Source organism: Megalobrama amblycephala, linkage group LG17, assembly GCF_018812025.1.
Source record: "Megalobrama amblycephala isolate DHTTF-2021 linkage group LG17, ASM1881202v1, whole genome shotgun sequence".
In the NCBI taxonomy this organism is placed as follows: domain Eukaryota; kingdom Metazoa; phylum Chordata; class Actinopteri; order Cypriniformes; family Xenocyprididae; genus Megalobrama; species Megalobrama amblycephala.
The window spans coordinates 26,277,881-26,305,443 of NC_063060.1; the positions used below are offsets into that span (position 1 = coordinate 26,277,881).

Here is a 27,563-nt window from a genome sequence, read left to right on the forward strand (position 1 = left end):
AGAGAGTGACTGGTACTGGCGAAATAAAAACCTTATAAAAGAGATATATTTAAAATCTGAGGAAAAGTGGAGTGATAATAGTCTGTCACATAATTACAACGACAAATTCCTGACAGTACCAAGTAACATGGCCAATACAACAACATTCCTGCTATTTTATCAAGGCAAGGATTGAGTGTTCCCAGGGTCACAGAAAGAGGGCGCCTGAATTGGGGAGAATTCGGGATAAAAGAGGCGGAAAACAATCTGCAGCGTCTCCCACAGTTCGATGCCTTCGAAAGGTCGACGGTGACGTCATGCCGTACGCCGACTGTGATTGGTCGGCGTAGGTGGAAGTGCTACAAACGGTGTCATTCACAAAGTAACAAGAATACATTTACAATAGTGATAAAGAATGCACTTAACTTTGAAATAGTATTGAGATCCTTTTCCCGGGCAATTTTTTTTCACACGGATCTTTTGAAGTTTACGTGAAACCAATTCGGGGTCGTATTTTCCGTTTCTTCACTGATTTATCAGGACTCACGCTTGGGAGATTTTTTTAAAGGTAAGAGTAAAACTGTCGACGGCGAATGAGTGTTACGCATTTAATTTACTTGTATTTCATATGTAACACGAAATGTGGCAACTCTATTGCTTATTTTTGTGGCCTAGATACATTTGTCTGTCGAAATGAGAAAGTTGTCGCCTGGTAATCCTTTAAGGTGGAGTTTATATCCAGTTGTGAAGCAGATAACAAAGTCACGAATCAACAGGTCTTGGTCAATGTGAAATATAGGCACCTACTTATTTTCGGTTTAATAAATCAGACTCATGTAGCCTACTACAAAGTTAAAGTTTATTGAATGCCTAGTATCCACCCTTTGGTATGCGAGGGAAATTCCTGTATTTGAATCATTGTTATAGCAGGCCAAAATTATTCTGGTATGTTTGTTTTAAAATGACATACACCAGAAATCCTTTTCTGGTGTGAGAAGGACTTTCTCAACTTCTATGAAACTGCCTCAGATCAAACTGTCTACAAGTAAACCAAGATAATTGAATTTTCTTTCTCTAAAGTCAGAGCAGGGGTTTTCAAACTGACCTGAGGGGGCCACAAGAGCGTGTTATGAGGTCCATGCAAAAGTTTAGATAAAAACAATGTAAACATTGAATGTAAACATGCTTTTGATGTAAAATAAATTAAAAAATTTATCTAAATACGTAAATAAATAAAAATGTTGCTTTAAATGACTAAATGATAAAAGTGGTAAGTAAAATAAATAAACAAAAAAATACATCTTATAGTACTATATGTAGAAAAAAGTAACAGAAACTAAATATTCTCCAAATAATATTTTACACATGTTTATAATATGCATTTATATAGTATAAATTGGGTCTTTACTCTTTATACATGAAAATATATAGCTGTCTTTTAAAATTTAGGATTGGGGGACCCTCGCACGTGGATGATCATATTTGTGGTTTAGTGGCATTTAAAAAATTGAAAACTCCTGCCATAGGGGATGTGCTCTGGCTATGAAACTTGTAGTCCAGTATATGTTTAAACTCCCTAGTTTTGGCTCTCTGAAAGGGGTTTGCACGCATGACTACACTGTTAATGACCCAGACTCCATTTGAGACCAGTGAGGATGCCCTTCATTTCTCTCTTTCATCAAACACTGATCAAGGACCGTCCTCCTGAGCCCTTGTTTTGTGAGCAGTGAAAAAGTCTGATGTTATCTGCTCAGTAGACACATCCATGTTGTCTTCATAGGGAGAAGAGTACTTTGAATCTAGTCTGATCTCGTTTGAAAGCGGACACATGGCCCTGAGGATGTCAGTGAACTACTAAATCAGATTAGGTTACTGTTTAAAGGAACACTTTACTCAAAAACAGATTTTTTTTTTTTTACTCTCCACCATGTTGTTTGTGTCTAAAATGTCCAAAATGGACAAAGAAGAAAAACCATAAAAGCAGACTATATGACTCAAGTGCTATATTCTCATTCTTCCGGAGTCGTATGATGTGTTTGTGATGAACAGACTAAAGTTTGATTAATTTTTCACTGTAGCTTTCCAGTCAGCAACATGCCATCGACATCCAACTTGAAATCATCAAACGTTAATACATAAAATGTACATAAAATATCCTAAAACATTATTAGCATTCTTGAATCATGGGTTCTCTCACTATTTCTCTTTCGGTAATGCCACAGACCTTATTTTACTTGCAATTGAAAATGGTATTGTAAAAATTCATTGGAATTTTTTGAATGAACCTATGGAGAATCAGCAAATTCGCGTCCTGATTTGATATAAGCTTGATAGATGTGATCACCATGAATGGTGGTTGTATGGAAAAGGCTAAGAGCTGCCTTAATATTCTGTAAAGTTGTGATGAAATGGAAGTAGCAACCGATCTTTTCTTTCTATATTGTGACATACATCCGAGTGAAAAATGTAGGCTGGGTATTTGGTTCGATTCATTTGCTGGAGGCAGATCTGAATGCAAGCTTGCAGTCAAGAAAGGGATGGGTTTAATCGGGCTAAACCAGAGAGAAGTCTGTCTTTTCACCAGAAAATCCAGATATGACATTTTGATTAAACACTATAAGGTAAAAAAAAATGAATGAATCACAGTAAGACCAGTAACGGGCATTTAGAAAATAGACCAGGGGAATTTTCATTTCACACAGACTTATGGATTAATATAAGAATATCAACATAAGAAGTAAATGATGACAGATTTCTTATTTTTGGATGAATAAAAAAATGCAGACACACAATCCCTCTACTTCCCTTTGAGAGAGTGGTGGCTGTTAGTGTTGCAGTGATTAACCACATTACTGTTCAAATCTGTCCTCCTATGTTTATGTTCTATCTGTTAGTCAGAGGATGTGACTGGAAACAGAGCTCTGACAAAACCAAACCTCTACTGACCACAGCGCTGCTTCAACTTAAGAAATGTTTTGTGCGACACGTTGTACCTTTTGGAATCATTACACATGAATCATCAGTATTGGGTTAATTCCGGCAATACAGTTACATTACAGCATGTGCGTGACCCGCCCAACAAAAGTTTTTTCTTTTCCATAAAATGAAAAATTCAACAACAAAATCAAAACAATGGTTTACTGCTTCCCCAGACCCACCAGCTCTCAAACATTTGGCTGGAATATGGTTTTAAACACTGGTGTTTTCCCATTACACAAGGAAATGTAAATGCCCTGCTAACTTTGAAAACTATGTGCAGCTTTAACCTACTTTCTCTTTCTTCTGTTTAGTTTTTGGTTATGATATACAGTGTATAGTCACTGTTACTACCGTATTAGGCTATAAGACTAATAAAATTTTAAAAAGTTGGCTGTGAAGTTGTACTGAAGAGGCATTGTAACCTTTAGCCAATGTTCGTAATTGTTGCAATAGTTCATACCCTTTCTCAATTTGATTGAGAAACTTGAGTGTTGCACTTCTGGTTTCCTCAGAAGCCACATGAAGATAAGTTATATTTGTCTGTCACCACCGCTCTCACCTTACAGCTAGATACAGAACTGAATAAGGAAACATCTGAATAACTGTCATGTCCAAATGTCTTTCCAAAGACATTCTTGAACTAGAAGTGGACATTTTGTAGTCTTCTGTAATGGCATGTGGCAGTGTTGTTGTTGTTAACCAGATAATTTTTTTTATTAGGTGTAAAATTTTGAAAATGAGAAATGCTGAAATTCAGTTGAAGCACTTAAATTACTAAAGCTAAAACTGCAATACAAATAAATTACAGCTAAATAGAAATATTAAAAAACAAAAAATAATGAAAATGACAACCACATAACAAAATTACTACAGTTTAACTTAAAATATAGAACTAATTCGAAATATAATAGTATATAAATTTTACTAAAATAACTGGCACATGGTCTCTATGGACTGGCTATAATGCTATGATTATGTTTAGTTTGGTGCATTTAGAATGGGTTGGAGTTGTGGCCTTCCCGGGTTCTATCTGCGTTCTGAGCAGTTTGGAGATATTGAGCTTCAAAGTTTTTGCACTCCATATATTTCATATAGCAAAAACTATATGGGTAACAAGTTTCTTTCAAACATGAAAATGACAGGGACCCCAAATGTATTCTAAATATACAATATCATAATCTTCTCAAATTTGTAAATGGGGATTTTTGGAACGGGTCAAATGGAACCTTCTAATTCTAAAAAAAAAACACTATTTGCTTGGAATTATAAGGGTCTATCTGCCAAAAAATTAATTGAAGCAATGATTTTCAAGAAACACAAACAGTTTACTTATAATTTGTTGTAAAACATAAAATTAGTGTTGTAACAACGTGTTGAGAAAGTTACATTTAATGGTTTTTATGACATTTATTTCATATTCTAAATATATTTTGCTTGTTCAAGTTAAGCATAAAAGGCAGTGCTAAATCTTTTGTCCAGTGCAGATGTTAAATTTAGGTAGGGATATGATGGGTAATTTAACACATTATTGCAGGAACCATTTAAGTTTGTTTCCTTTTGTTTAGACAGAAAACAGCTACTGTAATACATCTGAGCAAGACTTTATTCCACAGAAAGTGGGAGAGGTAAAATGGCTTTCTCTCTAGACATCAGTATGGCTGAAATAACATGCTAACGTTTATTGTTGTAATTAAGACCCATCAATTAAATTGTTGACTATTTGAACTTTTAAGGCTTTATATAAAATTTAAGACATTTTAAGACTAAAAAACTGCAAGAAAACGGATAATGCTTCAGCAAAGTTGTTTAACAAATTTTAATAAACATTGAAAAATGTTTCACTGACTATATGTAATTAAAAATATTTTTATATTTAAAATATATACGTTTTCAACTATGCAACAACTCCGTTTTTTTTACCAACAATGTAAAATGTAACATTTCATCTCACTTAATCTAGTATACACTTTGATCCAGTATGCCATAGCATAGAGCTTTAGCTATACAGCTCAATTCAAGTAAACAGGATGGATCAAGGTTAAAACATAACCTAATATATACATAACTTTCCCTCGTATGACAGTGACATGACTGGAAATAAGCAAATAGACTACAAAACCGGAATCTATCCTCTTAAAGGATTAGTTCACTTTCAAATAAAATTTTCCTGATAATTTACTCACCCCCATGTCATCCAAGATGTTCATGTCCTTCTCTCTTCAGTCGAAAAGAAATGAAGGTTTTTGATGAAAACATTCCAGGATTTTTCACCTTATAGTGGACTTCAATGGCCTCAAACGGTTGAAGGTCAAAATTAGTTTCATTGCAGCTTCAAAGCGTTCTACATGATCCCAGACGAGGAATAAGGGTCTTATCTAGAGAAACCATCGCTCATTTTCTAAATTTTTTTTTTTTTTTTTTTAATTTTATACATTTTAACCATAAATGCTCATCTTGAACTAGTTCTCTTCTTCTTCTCTATTAGAATTCCAGCAGTGTAGACACTGCTAAGTGTATTTCTGCCCTTCTCAGGTCAAAGTTTGATTGTCATTGTCATATACAATATGCTAGTGCAAGTATATAACAATTATTTCAAACTTTGACCTGAGGAGGGCAGTAATACACTTAGCAGTGTCTACACTGCCAGCATTCTAATAGAGAAGAAGAAGAGAGCTAGTTCAAGATGAGCATTTATGGTTAAAATGTACTTTTTTTTTTTTTTTTTTTTTTTTTCAGAAAATGAGTGATGGTTTCTCTAGATAAAACCCTAATTTCTCATCTGGGATCATGTAAAACGCTTTGAAGCTGCAATGAAACTGTAATTTTGACCTTCAACTGTTTGGGCTCCATTGAAGTCCACTATATGGAGAAAAATCCTGGAATGTTTTCATCAAAAACCTTAATTTCTTTTCGACTGAAGAGAGAAGGACATGGACATATTGGATGACATGGGGGTGAGTAAATTATCAGGAAATTTTAATTTGAAAGTGAAATAATCCTTTAATAGCGCTGCTGGCTAACGTGGTGTCTAACTGAAAATAACTCCTCAGCAATCAGATGCAACAAAACACACAAAAAGACTGTAATTCCCTGGAATTTGGGCTGCTGTCATTGACAAGATCATAAATAAAATAATAAAATAGTTGTTCACAAGGTTTTTAATAAACATCGCATTGTGTGAAATTATTTAGTCTTCTCCTTACCGATTTTAGCGTTTTCGTGCGCTCTCTTCCGCTATTGCGGCGACATGACAAAGAACGCTGATCCTGATTGGTGCTCGTGTGTGCATTTGAAGTGCTGATTGGCTCACGCAGATAGAACCTTATAGAACCAAGTTAGAGTGTGACTTTGTAGATAGAACCTTTTTGTTTTCTAAAAAAAAAAAAGTACCAAAATGTACACAACTTAAAAAAAGAAACGCATCACATAATGTAAATAAGTTGTCACAGAATATGAATATGTGAATAACTCAATTTTGTCAAATGTCAGATAGAACCTTATAATTGTAAAAGCGCTGCTGCATGACTTCAGAACTGCACACTAAATCAAAAGACTTGAAGATTAAAATTATGCAATAATAACATTACAAGATCATGTGTCATTTTAGTCAATATTTTCCTAGTTTCATGTCAAACATGAAAACGGTTATTAAAGCATCTAAAATTCATGTTTCTCTTTGGCTTTCCTTGACCTGCATGGTTAATAAATTTAGAATGTAATACATCTCACACTCACCGGCCACTTTGTAAGGTACACCTGTTGAACTGCTCATTAATGCAAATATCTATTCAGCCATGGCAGCAATTTAATTTAAGCAATTTGCATTTAGGCATGTAGACATGGTCAAGATGATTTGCTGAAATTCAAAATGAGCATCAGAATGAGGAAGAAAGGCAATTTAAGTGATTTTGAACATGGGAAGGTTGTTGATGCCAGATGGGCTGGTCAGAGTATTTCACAAACTGCTGATCTAGTGGGATTTTCACAACTATCTCTAAGGTTTACAAAGGATGGTCCAAAAAAGAGAAAATATCCAGTGAGCGCCAGTTCTGTCGGCGAAAATGTCTTGTTTATTATGTCAGAGATCAGAGGGGAATGGCCAGACTGGTTCAAGCTGATAGGAAGGCAACAGTAACTCAAATAACCACTCGATACAACCGAGGTCTGCAGAAGAGCATCTCTGAATGCGCAACATGTCGAACCTTGAGGCAGATGTGCTACAGCAGCAGAAAACCACACAGAGTGATACTCCTATCAGCTAAGTACAAGAAACTGAGGCTACAGTTCACATGGGCTCACCATAATTGGACAATAGAAGATTGGGAAAAACATTGCCTGGTCTGATGAGTCTCAATTTCTACTGCCACATTCAGATGGTAGGGCCAGAATTTGGTGTAAATAACATGAAAGCATGGATCCATCCTGCCTTGCGTCAACGGTTCAGGCTGGTGCTGGTGGTGTAATGGTGTGGGAGATATTTTCTTGGCACGCTTTAGGCCCCTATCTGAGCATTGTTTAAATGCCACATCCATGTCTATCCCTTTATGACAACAGTGTACCCATCTTCTGATGGATACTTCCAGCAGGATAACACGCCATGTCACAAAGCTCAAATGATTTCAAACTGGTTTCTTGAACATGACATTGAGTTCACTATACTCAAATGGCCTCCACCAGACCTCAATCCAGTAGAGCACCTTTGGGATGTGGTGGAACGGAAGATTCGCATCATGGATGTGTAGCCGACAAATTTGCAGCAACTGTGTGATGCTATCATGTCAATATGGACAAATCTCTGAGGAATGTTTCTAGCACCTTGTTGAATCTATGCCACGAAGAATTAGGCCATTCTGAAGGCAAAAGGAGGTCCAACCCAGTATTACAAGGTATATCTAATAAATTGGCTGGTGAGTCTATATAATGTACAGTGCATATGAGGGGTGAACTGATGGGCTTAAGGTCTTTGAGAATTTGTGGACTCTACCTTGTATGTCTGCCAGTTATTCACCTCCATCCCAGTTTGATGAATGGAATTATTGTATCACCCTTGTCAAAATCATGTGCCTCCAGGCGTGTTTGTCTCGGTCTCAAATACCATCCATATCTGAATCGGTCTGTAAATAAGATATGTATCTGCATGAAAGATCTCTTTAATATAAAGCAGCAGCAGCAGTAGTATTTTCTCAATTGTAGTTCTGTCGGTGATTTGGAATAAGGCACATTTCACGCAATATTTATTGCGAATTTGTGTGACATGAGATTTCAAATTAAGACGACAGTGTCCTGTAGTGCGATGTGCTGTACTTAATCAAAAACGATATTTATTATTTTTATTGTGTAGGAGTGGTAGTGGTAGTGGTAGTAGGTAGTAGTAGTTTAATTATAGTGGTTATTTATTATTCATAATATTATGTTTGTAATTAGTAATTCATTATGAACATGCATTTTTTTTTTTTTTAAATGGAATATTGAAATATTTGTACTGTTAAAGCTAAAGATTTCAGATCATGTGCCTACTATAGCCAAGCTCAAACTCAACATACTAGGATGCCATCTGCTGGTAATATATATCTGGTAGGGATTTTTATGTTCAAATGCTGGCCTGTGACCACAAAGATTTTGTTTCAGGAGCTACAACCCTGCACTAGCTTTTGTCTCCAAAAGGTGGCGATAGCGGACCACACTTGATTCTGCACTCGTGATTTTGTGGATGAAGTCCATTGAGGTCATGGTTAAAAAAAAAATGCTGCCTTTTGACACAGTTTTCCATTGTAGAGTTTGGTAGGGGTCAGACCCACATGGTGAGACATAGCACATTAACACTGACAGATGGTCAGAATGATACGTCCCCTTTTAACTTGACCAAGACCAGTTGGTCAAAGTTTACATTTCCTTGCTGTCTGACACCAACAGCAAGGAAGAGTGATTTATACTGAGTAACTCTGAGATATCATATTTGTTAATTAACTACAACTGTTAGAACTAGTCCAAATTCATCTTAAAAGTTTTTTTTTTTTTTTTTTTTTTAAATCAATACAAAGGCACAGCATTTGACCATAAATGGAGATCTTATAACAGATGTGTCAGAGATATCAACACAAGGTTCTGTTACTCTATAACCTGCTCTTATCCTTTTTGAGGTGCTGCTTTATTTGGTAGTGACGGTTATCTTTATATAGTAGCATAAAAATGTTGTCATTGCATTTATTACATTTTAAGGAATTTAACAGCAGATTACAGCAGTTTTATCTGCATAATAGATTTCCCAATTGTTGGTGGGAGTACAAATAAGGTGATGAAGTTTAGGCATGTCTTTCCTGTCTAGGGATGGGAATCATAAAGAACTTTATGATTCTGGTTAAATCCTCTTTAAAAGAATGCATTTGCCAGATGCCTTTATCCAAAACAAAGTGGAATGCATTCAAGGTTGACATTTTTCCAGTATATGTTTCCTCTGGGAATCAAACCCACCTATTCTTATTTGGACGTAACTTCCACTTATGCACAGGAATATGCCAAAATGATCTTCCTATTGGGAAGGTGGCGAGAGCATTCCCCCCTGAGAGTAGATATGGATGAGACTCGAGGAAGTGGCTCCCATGAGGCAACTGATGAATGGAAGCCATTGATCCAGCAAGGTGTTTTATTCTGTAAACTGAGAAAGTGCCCATTGCAGTGAACACCCTCAGGTGGTTGTGATGAGGAAACAAAGCTCTGTGAGACTCTAAGGGGAAGTTCACTGTCAGGGGGGAACAAAGCAGGGATTATGAGAAGTTTGGGAAGCTTCCTCAAAGACATGAGGTTGGCCTGTTGGGGGGACTTGTGAAGGGAGTTTTGTGAGCGGTTCTGTGTGGGAGAAGCTCACATTCAGGGTGGCCGTAGGGCCCCAAAGTATTTTGTCTTTGAGGAGAATGGAGTGTGCAGGTGGCATGGAGCTATACAAGTGCCCTCTATGTTCGGACAACCATCTCACTTTCTCTTCCTGCTTTGTGAAGCAGCCCCAACTGGACTTGATGTTAGAACTGAAGCAGGTCTTCATTTTAGATTCAAAGACATTTGATTACCAGGAACAAGGGTGACAAGGAAAACAAACCCAGTATTGACAAGAATGTCATTTCCCACCCCCCCCCCCCTTTTTTTTTTTTTTTTTCTTCCTGGTCATACACTGGGTTGTCATGTTTAACAGACATTTTGTTTCAAAATTATCTCTTCTAAAGCCACCCCCACCCCCTTTTTGGTGTAATATTCTCCTCCACAGAGCTGCATATAACATCAAATAATACATTAAACATCAAATAATACAATAAACATCAAATATGTTCTGTTTGACCAAGTGTGTTGTGTCATGTGCAATGGCAAGACTCACAGGCTGCATGCAAAAACAAACATACTATGATACCACAATATACAATAATAGCACAACCAGAATAGTCTCTTACAAGTCCTTATGATGAATCCTGGACTGAATCCATCAGACTGCAATTACTGAATCAACGTCTGACTTACTTACTGAACTACTTGTTTTTAATTTCAGTGTCTATATTGAAATGAAATAAGTTTTGAAATACTGGGATGCACCAAATACATTTTGCATGTTTTATATGCTGTGTCAGGATTCCCTTTAGCTTAGTAGGACAGTAAGTAATGTTTCATTTTGTGTGAATTTTGGGGAACTCCTTTAAAATTGTAGTTAAAAAACTTTGTGGGACTTTTTGTCCTCTATCCCTAGCAAAAGAACTTTTATTGATAATTTAACATAATCGATATAAACCAAATTTCTCTGTGGGGTTTCCCATGTAGTCAAAGTAGGCCATGTGCCGTTGGTGGCTTTCTTGTCATGTCCCTTGTTAGAAATTTTGGGTACTACATTCCACCTCATATATTTTCACTTTAGAAACACTTTCTTTTTCATTTCACTGTGTAAAGGTTTTTTCTCTGAAGTCTCTTTCCGTGTGTTTTATTCTCCCCCAGTCACATGCTCCATGTGCTTTTGTCCTTGACTAGCTCTGCTTACCTGGAACTAAAGTGCATTTTGAAGTACTTTCCTTTTCCTTTAGTCATATCAGGCATAAAATTGTAGTGACATTTTGCCTGACTCCAGATCAGAATGTTACAAGATCACTTCTTTACAATATAGTGCTATGATTGTGTGCTTGTGATTAATGAGGCAAACATCACTATTAGAATTACTCATACTTATAGTGTGGTCACAGTGTGCCAGTGTTCAGCTTTTTGTTTTTTTTTTGTTTTTTAATTGGGCAAAATTCAGTTTGCGAAAAGTGAAGGCAAAAGATTTCCACATGCATATTTCACATCAGGTTCAGTTGGCATATTGAATTTTCACCTCAAATTTACTGCACATTTGGGGTTAAGGAATTATGCAAGCATTTTCCACTTCAGAGTAAAAAACAAATTGTGACTTTGTTTTGCAGTTGCAACTTAATTTCTCATATTTTCGACTTTATATCTCCTAGTTGCAACTTAATATCTCACAATTGTGATGTTGTTTCTCATAACTATTGAGTTTATTTCTCACAATGTGACTTTTGTTTTTCTTATTTTAAACTTTCTCACAATTACTTTTTCCATTTCTTACTCCAACTTCAATCAAGCATGAATATTCTACAAAACAGAAGTGAGATGAATATTATACAAAAACAATCACAACACTAGAATGACAGCATCAAATGGGAACTAAACTGCTTCTGAACAAGCATCTGTAATTCATTCACTCAATTCATTTGGCTCCTAAATGTTTCATTTTAGGAGCCACTGACTCTCTTGTCAGTTTTTTTTTTTCTAGTCTGGAGCCCTGGACTGGAGTCATATCTAAAGATCAGAAAATGATAGACACATGGAAGAGGGCAAGCAACTACTTTGCTACCACCTGTATAACTTTTAGTTTTCTGCTGAACACAAAAGAACGTTAAGAACATAAAAAAATTATTAAAAAATAGGGCTGCAGGATTTATCACGATAAAATCGCACACGATTTGGCAAAGGCTGCGATTATTTAATGCGCAGCTTGTCAGAGCTGTACGGCTCTGTGATCAGTAGTAAATTCTTCTCCATCTGAAAGCCAGAGGGCGCTCTTGTGCAGAAACTCAAATTATGCCCTGCCGCAGAAGATAACACGCGGATGACACGCATTGAAATGTTTTTATTAAACATGACTAATAAAAACACGACTGCCTTATTCTGTGTTAGAAGCCACATCATCTCACAGAAGGATGCTCATCTGTCATTATGAAGTGAGTTTGAAGCAAAAACATGTTATTAAATGTTGTCTTTTGTTGGTCAAGATGTTAATAAATGCTTCTCATGTCTGGAAAGATGTTTGACGCGTGTTGCTTTTTCAAATGTACATTATAAGCGACTCAAATTCGCAGTGCTTTCAGATGGATTAGCATTTGGAGCCATACTTTGACAAGCTGCGCATAAAAAAATAATCGCAGCCTGTGCGATTCCATAATTAATAATATCAATAATATCGTTTTAGCGATAATCGCGTTTATGTTCAATGTTACTTTTCGATAAATCGCGCAGCCCTCCACAGAAGAAAGTCATACAAGTTTGGAACAATATGAAGGTTAGTAAATGAACATTTTTGGGTGAACTATCCCTTTAAGATTATCTTTTTAAAGATCACTTGTTTTCCATAATCTCACAGCAAGTTTTTCTTTCTCTCATTCTACATTTCTGCTTGTTTTCTTGTCTCAATTTTCCCATAGTGGAGCCCCTCGGCACAAAGACCCTCCCTGTAAAAACCCAAACTCAGTCGCTGCTGTGTGACATTACAGTGTTTTCCCTGTTATTGAGCCATCCAGCATATTAACTGGGAGGAGCCAAGCGCAGACCTTTGGCCTCAGATAGCGATATATAATCTGATGTACTCATACACAGTGGAGCTGCCAGTGGCCGGGGCTTCATAAAGACTGCTTTGTTTTAGGGCTGTAGTCTAAACGCAGAGCTCTGTTGGGGTGAGTTTGTTGTTCGAAGTTTGAATAGTTGTGCATTTCTCAGCTGCTGAGATGAATGGGGGCATTTAGAGGGGGGTGGCAGGCGGAGAACACAATGGACTGGAGTTTTATTGCACCTCTGTTGCACCAGCATATCTGGCATCATGCCCATTGATATACACACAACCTCTCGTTCACAGCTGCATCCTCTTTTTCTCTCTCTCTCTCCCTCTCTCTCTTTCTCATGTAATTCACTCTTAAACCACAAAAGAAGAACAAAAATACAATTCTTTTGCTTTCCAAATGTTCCCACCCCCAGAATTTTCCTGGGTTGCTTGACTTTGGGAACTACCTCTGCACCAGTTCATCCCCTCACGACAAAGCTATTTGTTTTCCAAAGGGTGAAACCTCGACACACAGCTCTGGTTATCAGGCCCGCACGCATGCTGACGTACATGAGACATTATCTCCAAGAGCTGGTGTTTGTTTAGGCCCCAGGCACTGCATGATAATGGCCCATTATTGTAGCCCTGGCCCTGTGTTGATCAGTGTGGATTGGCTCTTTTTTTTGAGAACTTGTTCACATATTCCCACCTGCTGGGAGTCACTGCAGTGGCTATTTTTGACTTGGTCATTAATACTGCATGATGCTTGGGCAAGTGCATGACATCACCTTTTGTGCTTTACACTGTTGGTTGCAAATCAGATTATAGTAATAATATTAATTTTATTAATATTAATTTATTTGTGTCGGTCATTATATAATATATTTAATTGTTCATGCTCATTTCCATTTAGATTATCTTTTTGTTTATCTAATGCTCATTTAAAGTTAATCTTTTAAAATACTAATTTAAAAACACTGTTAAATAGAATACTTAGTCAATCCCATTATGAACATCCATTTTATAAACTGTACATTTATAATGTTGTTCACTTGTAACATTTAAAACTGACATTTAAAATGTTACAAGTAAACACATTTTTTTTTTAAATGAAATATTTTTTTTTTATTATTCAGAAAAGTGACCGTAAAGATTTATAATGTTACAAAATATTTCTATTTTAAATAAATGCTGTTCTTTTGAACTTTCTATTCATCAAAGAATCTCCAAAAAAAATATCATAATTTACACACACACACACACACACACACACACACACACACACACACACACACACACACACACACACACACACACACACACACACACACACACACACACACACACACACACAAAAACCACCACATGAATAAATTACATGATAGATGTGTTTTTTTCATGTAATATGGGGAAAAAAAAAGTCTAGGCTGATGCTTTCTGTAGAATAACGGTTGGACAATATTTCTGTCAGATCTCAAACCACTTCACATTTGACTATGCATACAGATCTCTGTTTCTGTAGAACTGGACCCTGGGGGTTGGCAGACTGCTTTCTGTAGAAGTGACCTCTGCCCTACCTAATAAAATTTCAATTGCTCCATTGAAAGTCCCACATAAATAAATTGTTCGAAGATTCTGGAGAAAGAGAGCTGGAAAGATAACCGGCCTAATATCTTACATCTCTCATGTCAATCATTCATCATCATCATCATCAGTTCACCATTTCATAGAGTAAAACCCCGATGCCACAGATGTTCTCCAGATGTAGAATTTGTTATTGCACACATTATTTATTACTTAAACTTGTTACTTACTCTGCTCAGCATGTCTTTTTTTCAAAGGAATATCTTTCTATGCAAATATCTCAACCACACACGCACACACACACGCACGCACACACGCACACAAAATTTAGTAGCACAAACATTTTATCACCTGACACTTTGAGGGTTTTATGCAGCCATGAAAAAAAATTGTCAGAAGAATTTTCGTGTTTAAGTTGTTGAATTAGTTGCATGTGATCTGAAATACATAATGACATTTTAAAGTTGCGATGTGATGGAAGTAGTGGCAGTTCATGTCTTTCGTGTTGTGACATGCATCTGAGAGAATAGGAATATTGAAAAATAAAAAGAAATAGGATAGGTACTTTCCATCGGTTGTCGACTGGATTGAGGCAGATCTGAATACGAGCTTGCAGTCAAGTGTAAGAAAGGGGCGGGATTTATGCGCACAAAATGATTGGAGAAGTCTGGCATATGTCACCAGAGAGAAATAATTTCACAGGAAGATCAAATTATGACATTGTTTAAAGTCGTCATGAAATCAAACTTGACCATTTTTTTTTTTTTATGCAATATTAAAAAAACAAAAAAAATAAAAATGGATGAATGTATTGATGAATAGTTTACAGTATCATTAAGATGCATTTTGAAAGTATTTAAAAATCTAAAATTTTAAGACATCTAAGGGCCTCTAGGTTGAGAAGCACTGCTATAAATGTGTGCAAATAATTCAGCCAAATGCCATTCAAACTTTTAGTAGATAATTTCAGCCCTGGTTTCATCTGCTTTTTTTCTTCTTTCTGAAATGTAAAATAGACTTACATTCATATAATGTCCATCATTCAAAGACATAACAGATTTTGATGACGTTGTTGTCGTAATATTTGTATATTAAATTACAGTTGGGCTTCTTTCTTAAAGGATTAGTCCACTTTTTTAAATAAACTTTTCCTGATAATTTACTCACCCCCATGTCATCCAAGATGTTTATGTCTTTCTTTCTTCAGTCGAAAAGAAATAAAGTTTTTGATGAAAACATTCCAGGATTTTTTTTCCATATAGTGAACTTCAGTGGGCACCAAATAGTTGAAGGTCAAAATTAGTTTCACTGCAGCTTCAAATTGTTCTACATGATCCCAGATGAGAAATAAGGGTCTTATCTAGTGAAACAATCACTCATTTTCTGAAAAAAAAAAAAAAAAAAAAAATTATACATATTAACAATAAATGCTCATCTTGAACTAGCTCTCTTCTTCTTCTCTATTAGAATTCCGGCAGTGTAGACACTGCTAAGTGTATTACTGCCCTCCACAGGTCAAAGTTTTGAACTAATTGTTATATACTATTGCACTAGCATATTGCATATAAAAATTAGTTCAAACTTTGACCTGTGGAGGGCAGTAATACACTTAGCAGTGTCTACACTGCCGGAATTCTAATAGAGAAGAAGAGAGCTAGTTCAAGATGAGCATTTATGGTTAAAACTTTTTTCAATTTTTTTCAGAAAATGAGTGATTGTTTCACCCTTATTTCTCATCTGGGATTGTGTAGAACAGTGGTCTCAAACTGCCGGCCCGCGGGCCATACGGCCCGCCCACCCCCTCTAACCGGCCCGCAACTGATCTCAAAAATAAAACATAATCCGGCCCGCTAAATTATTATTATTATTCTCTAGTTGCTACCTGTCTGATATGCAAAGAAAAAGTCGCTGTTCTAAGGGGCATTCACATATCGCGTCACATAAGCGGCCGCGCCGCATTCTCCTTCTTTCTAATGCGCTTTCGCTCCAGTGGCGTCTGTCGTTGCTATGCAGCCATGAGCCGCGCTCTCAATCGCTTCTATTATGAGCGCGCTTGCCTAAATTACAATAAAAGCACTCGACTTTAAGTCACGAGCGCCGATTTAAACCACCGAAACGCGTCCGATGCAGCCATTAAACGTTACCGATGCTCAAACGGCATCTTGGACAAATGTGGCCCAGCTGTGTGAGCACAAGCGCTGCAGGTGTCTGTCAAGAAACAAAGGAGTGTACAAATGTATTCAGGGATTGTATTAGCTAACATAAAGTAAGGGAAAATACTTCCACTAGATGTTAAAAACTAATAATGTATGTAACAATGAGAGATTTTTATTTTTTTGGCAAAATAAAGTTATATAGCTCCAGTTTTTTTGTTTATTTGTGACCCCTCCATGCCACAAGTGTTGCTGGTTTTGTTCCTAAATTACTGATTTTTTTATTCCATATATCTTGTTGGATGTGAGAAGTCGCACCAGACTATTTCAATTAATAGCATTATATTAGTAATAGTATTATATAATTATATTACACTCTGTAACAATGAGAGAGACACTGCTGTTTACATTTAGTATAGTAAATAAGATATTTATAGAATGGGTATAAAATTATTTTAGTAGACCTAATGAAATTTGAAGTAAATGAGAAATAATGCAAAGGAAAGTACATTTTCTGAAATGTTGCGCTTCCTTGCGCTTGAAGGATAATATGGCCCTCCTATGAGGTGTCAATCACAGAAACGGCCCCCCGACAATTTGAGTTTGAGACCCCTGCTGTAGAACAATTTGAAGCTGCAGTGAAACTAATTTTGACCTTTAACTGTTTGGTGCCCATTCAAGTCCACTATATGGAAAAAAAAATCCTGGAATGTTTTCATCAAAAACCTTAATTTCTTTTCGACTGAAGAAAGAAAGACATGGACATCTTGGATGACATGGGGGTGAGTAAATTATCAGGAAAAGTTTATTTAAAAGTGGACTAAACCTTTAAATCATTTTGCATACTAAATAATATTCTTGTTTCACACGTTTTTTTTTTTTTTTTGCATATTGAATTGTGATTTGTTTTATCTTCCTAGTGTGTTTAATGCTAAACCTGAGCTTACCTAAAATTTGAACACTATTCTTTTGCTGCCTTCAGGTGATGCAAGTCTGAATGTGCTGAATAGTCATAATAGTACATGCTGAGTGAGAATGAGTTGCATTTCTACGGTCGGTTGATCAGGGCGTGCTGGTGTCAGATCACATGACTAAGTGAGCAGTTAGCAGGAGCGGCTGATTACATCTGCTGATGAACGGTCTAGCGGCAGCTGTTGGTGACCTCAGGCCTAATTGGGCACCACTGAGACAGGGACATGTTTTGTGCTCTTTCCAAAAGAGTACCACCCATACACACATCCATATACCTGTATGCAGAACATAGTCATCAGCACATTTTCTGAGATGAACACTTATCTGTGCAGATTGTCTTCCTATGTGTATTGTAAATGATGGCATCCAGTGTACTTTGTATCTTCTGTTACTATATTTAGCCTCAATGTTCCAGTAGGTTATTTAGACAACATCGGAATGTTCCTCTCTGACTTCATGGGTATAATAGCAATGGGAAATGACCTAAAGATTTTTCCAAACCTGTTTCATGCCATAAACAGTAATTGGAAAAGTTATGATTTTTGGTCAACTTCTATTTTTCGTGATGGCAATTGCTTTTTTGAATGAGTTTCTTTGGCATTAATGAAGTTGAATAGCTTAAACTGGGCAGTTGTAGTCTCCTGCAGTTTGTCAACTGTGATCTGTATATTCTGGATGAGCATTTGTGGTTATGTAATCTTTCCCTATAGACAGCACTGTAACACTGTCCTGGTTTTGTAAGTGTGTGTGACATAATGCCACTGCCATACTTCCTCAAGCCAGGTAAAGTAGGACATGTCCCATCTGAAAAAAAAAAAAATTGTCTTTGAGGACTAGAAACCTAAAACACCATCAGGCGAAAACAGCGCTGCGATATTTCCTCTTCCTGTACCCAGAAGTCAGTGAAAATAATCCTTTTGTATTTTGTATTTTAGTGTTTATGAGTATTCCAGTTGTCTTTAGGGAATGCAGGAAGCTGAAAACAGATTTTACATAATACATTACAGGAACTTTTGAATTAGTTATTATGCTGGTTTGACTCACCTGACCTGATTACAGACACATCTTATGGCGTAGAATGTGTTCTTGCGTGTAAAATCGACTGAGAACAGAATGCAGAGAAGACTGAAAAAAATAAAAACATAACTAGATAAGAAATCTTAATTTAACACATCCCTGCTTTAAATGAAAAAGCTATTCATTCATTTTATCCTGTTTATCCTGTTAAAAGATTCTAGCTTTTCAGGTTTGATTGGCATGAGTGGCATAAAATATATTTGAAATGAAAGCAAGGAATGACAGAAATGTATATTAAATAGAACTGTCATTATTATGAATTCAAATGTGGTTTCTATCAGCCGCTAAAAGCCCATGGCATAATTTGTTTTCCACAGAACAATCACTTGAATTCCAGTATTACTTTGCTTCCTGAACAGGTTTTGTCATTTTATCTGCAGAGAATTAAGCATCAATTGAGTGTCTGTCAGTAAGTAGCTATTGCGTATTGATTTCATAACCTTCTAGTTTGTGTGGGTAAGGGGTGTGGGACTGTACTGAATACATGACAGTACAGTCAGATGTTTTTATTTTAGGAAGACTGTTTTCTTTTGCATTCATTTTTGTACCTTTTTATTGTAAAATTGCTCTAGATTTCATCTGTTACTGTATGACAAGTTTGGAGGAAGGATTTGTCAATGTGATGTTGTCATAACTTTCTTCCGCTGTATGCGTCAGATATGTTCTGTTCTTTGACACTGGCATATAACAACATATAAGTGTTTTATGACATCTGTAGATTCTGTAACTTCATGTTTTGTGTGTGTGTGTTTTTTTTTGTTACAGTTATATGGTTTCAAAAATGTCCTCTAAAATGGCGGGCTCAAACAACCTGGCACATGCTAGGAGGATGGTACAGCAGCTGAAAGTCGAGGCCAGTATCGAGAGGATAAAGGTATGTTTTGTTGCGAGTCTATTTTGTGAGTGAATTAACCCATTACTGTGAACATACCTTTTAGGGCCATTTTATTTATCACCATAGATGATCACCTTTGACCCTTTCCCTTATGTGACCCTGGAGCACAAAACCAGTTATAAGGGTCAATTTGTTTTTTAATTGAGATTTATACTTCATCTGAAAGTTGACTAAATAAGCTTTCCATTGATGTATGGTTTATTAGGATAGAACAATGTCTGGCCGTGATCTGAGGGTGCAAAAAAATTAAAATACTGAGAAAATTGCCTTTAAAGTTGTCCAAATGAAGTCCTTAGCAATGCATATCCACTCACAAAAATACATTTATATATATATATATATATATATATATATATATATATATATATATATATATAGTGTGTGTGTATATATATATATATATATATATATATATATATATATATATATATATATATATATATATATATATATATATATATATATATATATATATATATATATATATATATATATATATATATATATATATATATATATATATATATATATATATATATATATATATATATATATATATATATATATATATATATATATATATATATATATATATATATATAAGGGTAGGAAATTTACAAAATATCTTCATGGGACATGATCTTTACTTAACATCCTAATGATTTTTGGCATTAAAAAAAAAAAAAAAAAAAAAAAAAAAAATGATAATGTTGACCCACACAATGTATTATTGGCTATTGCTACAAATATACCAGTGCGACTTATGACTGGTTTTGTGGTCCAGGGTCACATATATATATATATATATATATATATATATATATATATATATATATATATATATATATATATATATATATATATATATATATATATATACAAAATATAAACAACATGGCTGACGGAACCAAATACCTCTAGAATATATTTTATTCCAAGTGATTACACATTTTTAACAGAATCAAAAATATGGAGAATTTTTATACAGGCATTATTAATTAATTTGTTGGTACGCTCTTAAAAATAAAGGTTCCGAAAATGGATTTTCATAGCAATGGCGTAAGAGTAATTTTTGGTTCCCCAAAGAACCTTTTAGTGAACAGTTCGTAAATGAACTTTTCTTTTTTTTTTTTTTTTCATTATGTAAAGAGTATTTTAATAATCTAAAGAACATGTTTCCACTATTAACAAATGTTTGTGTTTAAAAGTTTAAATTGTTAAAAGTTCTTCATGGAACCATGAATTCCAATAAAGAACTTTTATTTTTAAGAGTGTAGTTATCTGCAAATACATCTGTAGTGAACACAATGCATTTAAATACGTTTTAATATTATGTTTTTTTTTTCTCAATTTTATGTTTTTATTTTATTTAGTAAAAATGGAACAATAGAGATATACAGACATACAGTAAAGATATGTGCATGTATGTGATTTCATTTTTGAAAAAGGTTATGGTAATGATACCCTTCAAAAGTTTGGGGTCATTGAGATTTTTAATAAAAGATAATAAAAGAAATTAAAACTTTTATTTAGCAAATATACATTAAATTGATCAAAAATGTCACAAAAGACATTTAAAATGTTACAGAAAATGAATAAATAACGGAGTGTCTATTTACACTAAGTGCAAATAGCGTCCCTTGTTGGCAAACAATATTTACACTAGCTCTGCCCACCAATCTCTGGTTGGGCCACACAAGTTTTAAAAATGATGCACATAATTCAACATCTTCAGTGGCGTAGCACTAGCAAGTAAGGTTAGCAAACCGGGCTTTCAACGTGATCGACGCGGGATCGAATGTGCCTTTTGCCGAGCTCGCATTTATTTTCAATAAAAATGAAAATAATGTTCTAAAAATGGAAACGAACTGCGAACGAGTGTTTAATAATATTAAAAGTGTTAGGTTTAGGGGAGGGTGTAGGGAGGTTTTTTTACTCTCCCAATAAGGCAGCATCCATTTAATAATTTTAATAAATATAACTATTTATACTCTATGATATTATTGGTCCTGTTAATGTAGCTACAAAAATACTGAGGTGCAACCAGTATCTGCCAATATTACTATTTACTCTTATTACAAAGAAAGAACTGGTGTAAATAGAATCTATCGCTATTTTCACCTAGTGTAAATAGCATATCGCTAAGAAAATGCTGCTATAAAAATAATGGGTGCGTCTCAATCAGCTCCCTAGTTAAATATTAAGGGCACTGATCAGTTGGTCAGACATTTTAAGGGCCGAACCACATACTGAAACGTTCACCTTCCTAAAAAAAAAGTACCACAATGCACATTGAAAACCAGGGAGCATTGATGCTCACTATGTTCCCTTAATGCAGGAGTCTCCAAACTCTGTCCTGGAGGGCCACTGTCCTGCATAGTTTAGCTCCAACTTGCCTCAACACACCTGCCTGGAAGTTTCTAGTATGCGCCTAACTAGACCTTGATTAGTTGGTTCAGGTGTGTTTAATTGGGGTTGGAGCTAAACTCTGCAGGACACTGGCCCTCTAGGACCGAGTCTGCAGACCCCTACTTAAAGGTGCTAAAGAGGATGTTTTGTTTTATACATTTTTGCAATATTACTTGAAACTGTCTTTACTAACTGATAAAAGACTATTTGTTAGGTGCAATGAAAGGATTAATATTAATATACATCATCTGTGCACGAGGTAGGGCCTTAAAAACATCAGCCAATCGTTTACGCGATCATCATTGGCCCTCTGGCTTGTCAATCACTGCCATGACGTTCCTTGTGAGAGACGAGCACGGCTGCGCGCTCCAGTAACTTTCCACACTCCACAGGCGCCGCATGCAATGTTTTTGTCAGGAGACAGGAATAACAACTGCAGATTATGAGTTACCTGCGGTGAGTCCGACATAATGAATCCACTAACATGACACAGCGAATGCTGGTGGTGAACAAACACTCGTGTTCCAATACTCGTGCACAAGTTTTGGGAGGCGTTCCCTCGGAATTCTTACGCATGCACTCATTTAAAAAACTCACTAACAGTCTTTGGTTTCTCAGTCGACGAAAAGATCCTCTTTAGCACCTTTAATGAAAGCTCTGAAGTCACTACGTAATGACACATAATAGATTTTTTTTTTAACCATTATTTAATTATATTTCAGCATAAACATGCATGTCAAGCAAAGTATTTATCGTAATGTACTTTAATAACATTTTTAAAAAAATATGTCAGAAAGACATCAGTTCTGCTGCTGTTCTTAAAAATCAGTAGTGATGTTGTACAATGAGGATGTTATGTTGCCAGAAATAGTCATCAGTGTCCCAATGTGTAGTGAGCCAGGGTCCTTACTGTCCTTGCAGTGCCTGAATTTGTGAACACGATATACTGATTCATGACAAAGGAAGCTAGGGAACTGACTGAGACACACCCAGTATTTTAAATAAATGCTTTTTCTTTTGAACTTTCTATTCATCAGAATAAGAAAAAAACCTCAAAAATGTATTGTGGTTTTCAACAGCACAACGGCTTTCAACATTAATAATAAGAAAGAATGTTCCTTGAGTATCAAATCAGCATATTAGAATTTTTTTTTGAAGGATCATATGACACAAAGACTGGAGTAATGATGCTGTAAATTCAGCTTTGCCATCACAGGAATAAATTACATTTAAAAATATATTAAAATAAAAAGTTATTTTTATATTTAATTCATATTATTACTGCTTTTACTGTATTTTTGATCAAATTAATGCAGCCTTGATGAGCATAAGAGACTTCAGACTGAACATTAAAAAAGAAACATTAGAACAACATCAGAAACATAAAAAAAAAAATCTTGCGAGCCCAAACTTTTAAATGGTGGTGTAAATTCTTGTTTTGAAGTAAAAAGAAAGAGTAAGCCACAGTGGGGATCGAAAGTTTGGGAACCCCTTTCAGAATCTGTGAAAATGTGAAATTTTTTTACAAAACAAGAGAGATCATACAAAATGCATGTTATTTTTTGTTTAGTACTGTCCTGAGTAAGATATTTTGCATACAAGATGTTTACATATAGTCCACAAGACAAAGCAATAGCTGGATTTATTAAAATAACCCCGTTCAAAAGTTTGGGAACCCTTGGATCTTAATACTGTGTGTGGTTACCTGATGATCCACGACTGTTTTTATGTTTTGTGATGGTTGTTCATGAGTCTCTTGTTTGTTCTGAGCAGTTAAACTGAGCTCTGTTCTTCAGAAAAATCCTCCAGGTCCTGCAAATTCTTCAGTTTTCCAGCATCTTTTGCATATTTGAACCCTTTCCAGCAGTTACTGTATGATTTTGTGATTCATCTTTTCATGCTGAGGACAATTGAGGGACTCAAACACAACTATTAAAAAAGGTTCAAACATTCACTGATGCTCCAGAAGGAAACACGATGCATTAAGATCTGGGGGGTGAAAACTTTTGAACAGGATGAAGATGTCCACATTTTTCTTATTTTGTTTAAAGGTGCCCTAGATTGTTTTTTTACAAGATGTAATATAAGTCCTAGGTGTCCCCTGAATGTGTCTGTGAAGTTTCAGCTCAAAATACCCCATAGATTTTTTTTTAATTAATTTTTTTAACTGCCTATTTTGGGGCATCATTAACTATGCACTGATTTTTTTCAGCACAGGCCCCTTTAAGAGATGTGCTCCCTCTGCCCCACGAGCTCTCGACTATATATACATTGCATAAACAAAGTTCACACAGCTAATATAACCCTCAAATGGATCTTTACAAGATGTTCGTCATGCATGCTGTATGCATGCTTCGAATTATGTGAGTAAAGTATTTATTTAGATGGTTACGTTTGATTCTGTGTGAGTTTGAGGCTATGCTCTGTGGCTAAAGCTAACATTACACACTGTTGGAGAGATTTATAAAGAATGAAGTTGTGTTTATGAATTATACAGACTGCACGTGTTTAAAAATGAAAATAGCAACGACTCTCGTCTCCGTGAATACAGTAAGAAACGATGGTAACTTTAACCACATTTAACAGTATATTAGCAACATGCTAATGAAACATTTAGAAAGACAATTTACAAATATCACTAAAAATATCATGATATCATGGATCATGTCAGTTATTATTGCTCCATCTGCCATTTTTCGCTGTTGTTCTTGCTTGCTTACCTTGTCTGTGCACAGATCCAGCCGTTAATACTGCCTTTCCTTGTCTAATGCGTCAAATAGGCTGGCATTATGCAAATATTAGGGTCATACATATTAATGATCCCGACTGTTACGTAACAGTCGGTGTTATGTTGAGATCCGAGTGTTTTCCGGAAGTCTTTTAAACAAATGAGATTTACATAAGAAGGAGGAAACAATGGGGTTTGAAACTCAATGTATGTCTTTTCCATGTACTGAACTCTTGTTATTCAACTATGCCGAGGTAAATTCAAATTCTGATTCTAGGGCACCTTTAAATATCATTGTTCTTCATTTAGTACTTGCCCATCAGAAGCAACAGAAGATACTTGCATGTTTCCCAGAAGAAAAATTAAGTACAATTTACCTTGATCTTCAAATTCAAAAAGTTTTCACCCCCCAGATCTTAATGCATTGTGTTTTCTTCTGGAGCATCAGTGAATGTTTAAACCTTTTTTAATAGTTGTGTTTGCGTCCCTCAACTGTCCTCAGTGTGAAAAGATGGATCTCAAATTCATTCAGTCACTGCTGGAAAGGGTTCAAATATGCAAAAGATGCTGGAAAACTGAAGAATTTGCAGGACCTGGAGGATTTTTCTGAAGAACAGAGCTCAGTTTAACTGCTCAGAACAAACAAGAGACTCATGAACAACCATCACAAAACATAAAAACAGTCGTGGATCATCAGGTAACCACACACAGTATTAAGATCCAAGGGTTCCCAAACTTTTGAACGGGGTTATTTTAATAAATTCAGCTATTGTTTTGTCTTGTGGACTATATGTAAACATCTTTTACGTAAAATATCTTACTCAGGACAGTACTAAACAAAAAATAACATGCATTTTGTATGATCTCTCTTGTTTTTTGTTTTTTTTTAATTTTCACATTTTCACAGATTCTGAAAGGGGTTCCCAAACTTTCGATCCCCACTGTATAGTTTATTTGTGATTTTAATAATTAGAGCATCAAATGGTTACATTTAATAATAAAAAAAAAACATGCAAGAACATTTTTCACATTCTGACTTGTTTTATCCAGGTATCCAAGGCCTCTGCTGACCTCATGCGTTACTGTGGAGAAAACGCCAAATACGACCCCCTGCTCATGGGCATCCCTGCCTCAGAAAACCCCTTCAAGGACAAAAAGCCCTGCACTATATTGTAGTGTAACTAACGCTATGGTCATCTTATTTAATTACTTCTACTCAACTTTGCCTTACGTCCAGCTCTTGCTCCTTAGTATAACTTTGTGCCATGTCTTAACTATATTTAGCTCTTACAGTATTTATTACTGTAAATAAACTCCAATCAGTACTAATTAATTGCCATTTTGGTAATGATTAGCATTGCATCTCATATTTACCAGCATCCCTTGTCTTCTGATTGGTTGTTTGGGGCCAAACTGAAGTCATTCCAGGAAATAACACCATTTTAAAACATCTAAATTGCTGTGATTTATGTGATTAAGTTCCTCTTTCCACCAAATGGTGACTGTAGTTACACTTTTTAGTTGAAATGTAAAGAGCTAGCAACTACGCTGATTAAATCCCCCTTAATCTCTAATATGTAGACTTGGGTTAAATACTCCTCTTGTAGCATCTATGAATAATGTTATAGCAAAGGGACTGACTGAAATAAATGAAATTGAAAGATCCATTTTTCATACTGGATAATGAATCTGACGTGGCTTCTGCAATCACCACTGGTCAAGTGCATGCTGGGTAAATAAAACAATATAGTAAGCGATATCACATCAAACAAATACTGATTTGTTTTCAATGAAAGGAAGTACCACTATGTGCAAACTCAAAGCCATTAGAGAAAAGTTATTAGAGTGGTTTATGAAAAAAGAGAACCGATTCCATTACCCTGCACTTTCAAACCCATGTGCCTTAGGTTGTTCAAAGCATTCCTTACTTATCACAGATTTATACGAAAGAAAAGATGAGACTTTTTATCTGTTTACCCTGAGTAACTTTTCTATTCTGATGATGCTTTAGATTTAAAGTGCATTTTCCTTCTGATTTAAACGTTTCTTTCCTCTGCCAAGGCACAATTTTTAAAGGAAGACCACTGCTGTTTGATCTTGTTTATGATTTGATTGTTTTTTTTCTAAACGGGGCAGTCGTGAAACGTTACGTTAACATTCACAACTTGAATGGGCCGAGCAACCATATATTGATGCTGCAACGTCTGTATTATTTTAGAGACATCAAAGAAGTTATGCAGTATTTGAGACTCACAACCAAATCTCTGTGACCTCAGTATCTCTGTGAAGAAAAAGTTTCTATTTGTTTTTTTTTCTTTTCTAATTTCTGTATTTTTGCAAGCCTTCATAACATGTGCTATACTGTACGTACTGTACCTTGAAAGAAAGATTTTATTAAAATTGTGAAATAGTAAAACAAAATGCTTCGCATACATGTGTTCTTGCATCTAATGTCTAAACAATTTATACTAAAATGGTGTCATTTGAAAATTTGAATTTTTTATTTTTTTTTCATAGAACGAGGGGCCGTTTACACAACACCTTTTTAAACTAAAAACGGAAAACGTTTTATGCATTTTGGCCGTTCATTTAGACGACAACTGTGTTTTGAGGGACTGAAAATGCAAAAAAAGGTTTTAAAGTGCAAGTTTTTGAAAAAGATACTGTTAATGTCTGTTTAAACTACAAAAACACAATTTAGTGAAAATGATGACGTTGTGTGCATGCATATTACTTGTTCAGTCTGTAGGTGTGGTGTTTCTTTACAAAGTGACATCGCCATCTACTGGCCTAGCAGCATAATACAGTTTTTTTTTAGTAGTTTTCGCGGATCCATGTGAACGGGGATCGTTCTGACAACGTTGTTGTGTGTATGCGAAAAATACAAAGGAAAAACTTTTTCCTTTTTTAGTACATTGTTGTCATGTAAACATACTCTGAAAG

At 35.4% G+C, this 27,563-nt stretch overlaps 1 protein-coding gene across 1 annotated transcript; it reads left to right on the plus strand.

Moving 5' to 3' along the window:
- The first annotated feature begins 255 nt into the window (after window positions 1–255).
- gng12a (guanine nucleotide binding protein (G protein), gamma 12a) lies at window positions 256–27,041 on the plus strand. Its single transcript, XM_048163892.1, has 3 exons — window positions 256–547; window positions 19,354–19,462; window positions 25,671–27,041. Exons 2-3 carry the CDS (start codon window positions 19,358–19,360, stop codon window positions 25,794–25,796), a joined length of 231 nt encoding a protein of 76 aa, XP_048019849.1. The 5' UTR covers window positions 256–547; window positions 19,354–19,357; the 3' UTR covers window positions 25,797–27,041.
- Window positions 27,042–27,563: the final 522 nt, after the last annotated feature.

Coding starts and splice junctions, on each gene's coding strand:
- gng12a (XM_048163892.1), top strand. CDS start 19,358: ATGGTTTCAAAAATGTCCTCTAAAATGGCGGGCTCAAACAACCTGGCA. Junction 19,463..25,670: donor CCAGTATCGAGAGGATAAAG/GTATGTTTTGTT, acceptor TGTTTTATCCAG/GTATCCAAGGCCTCTGCTGA.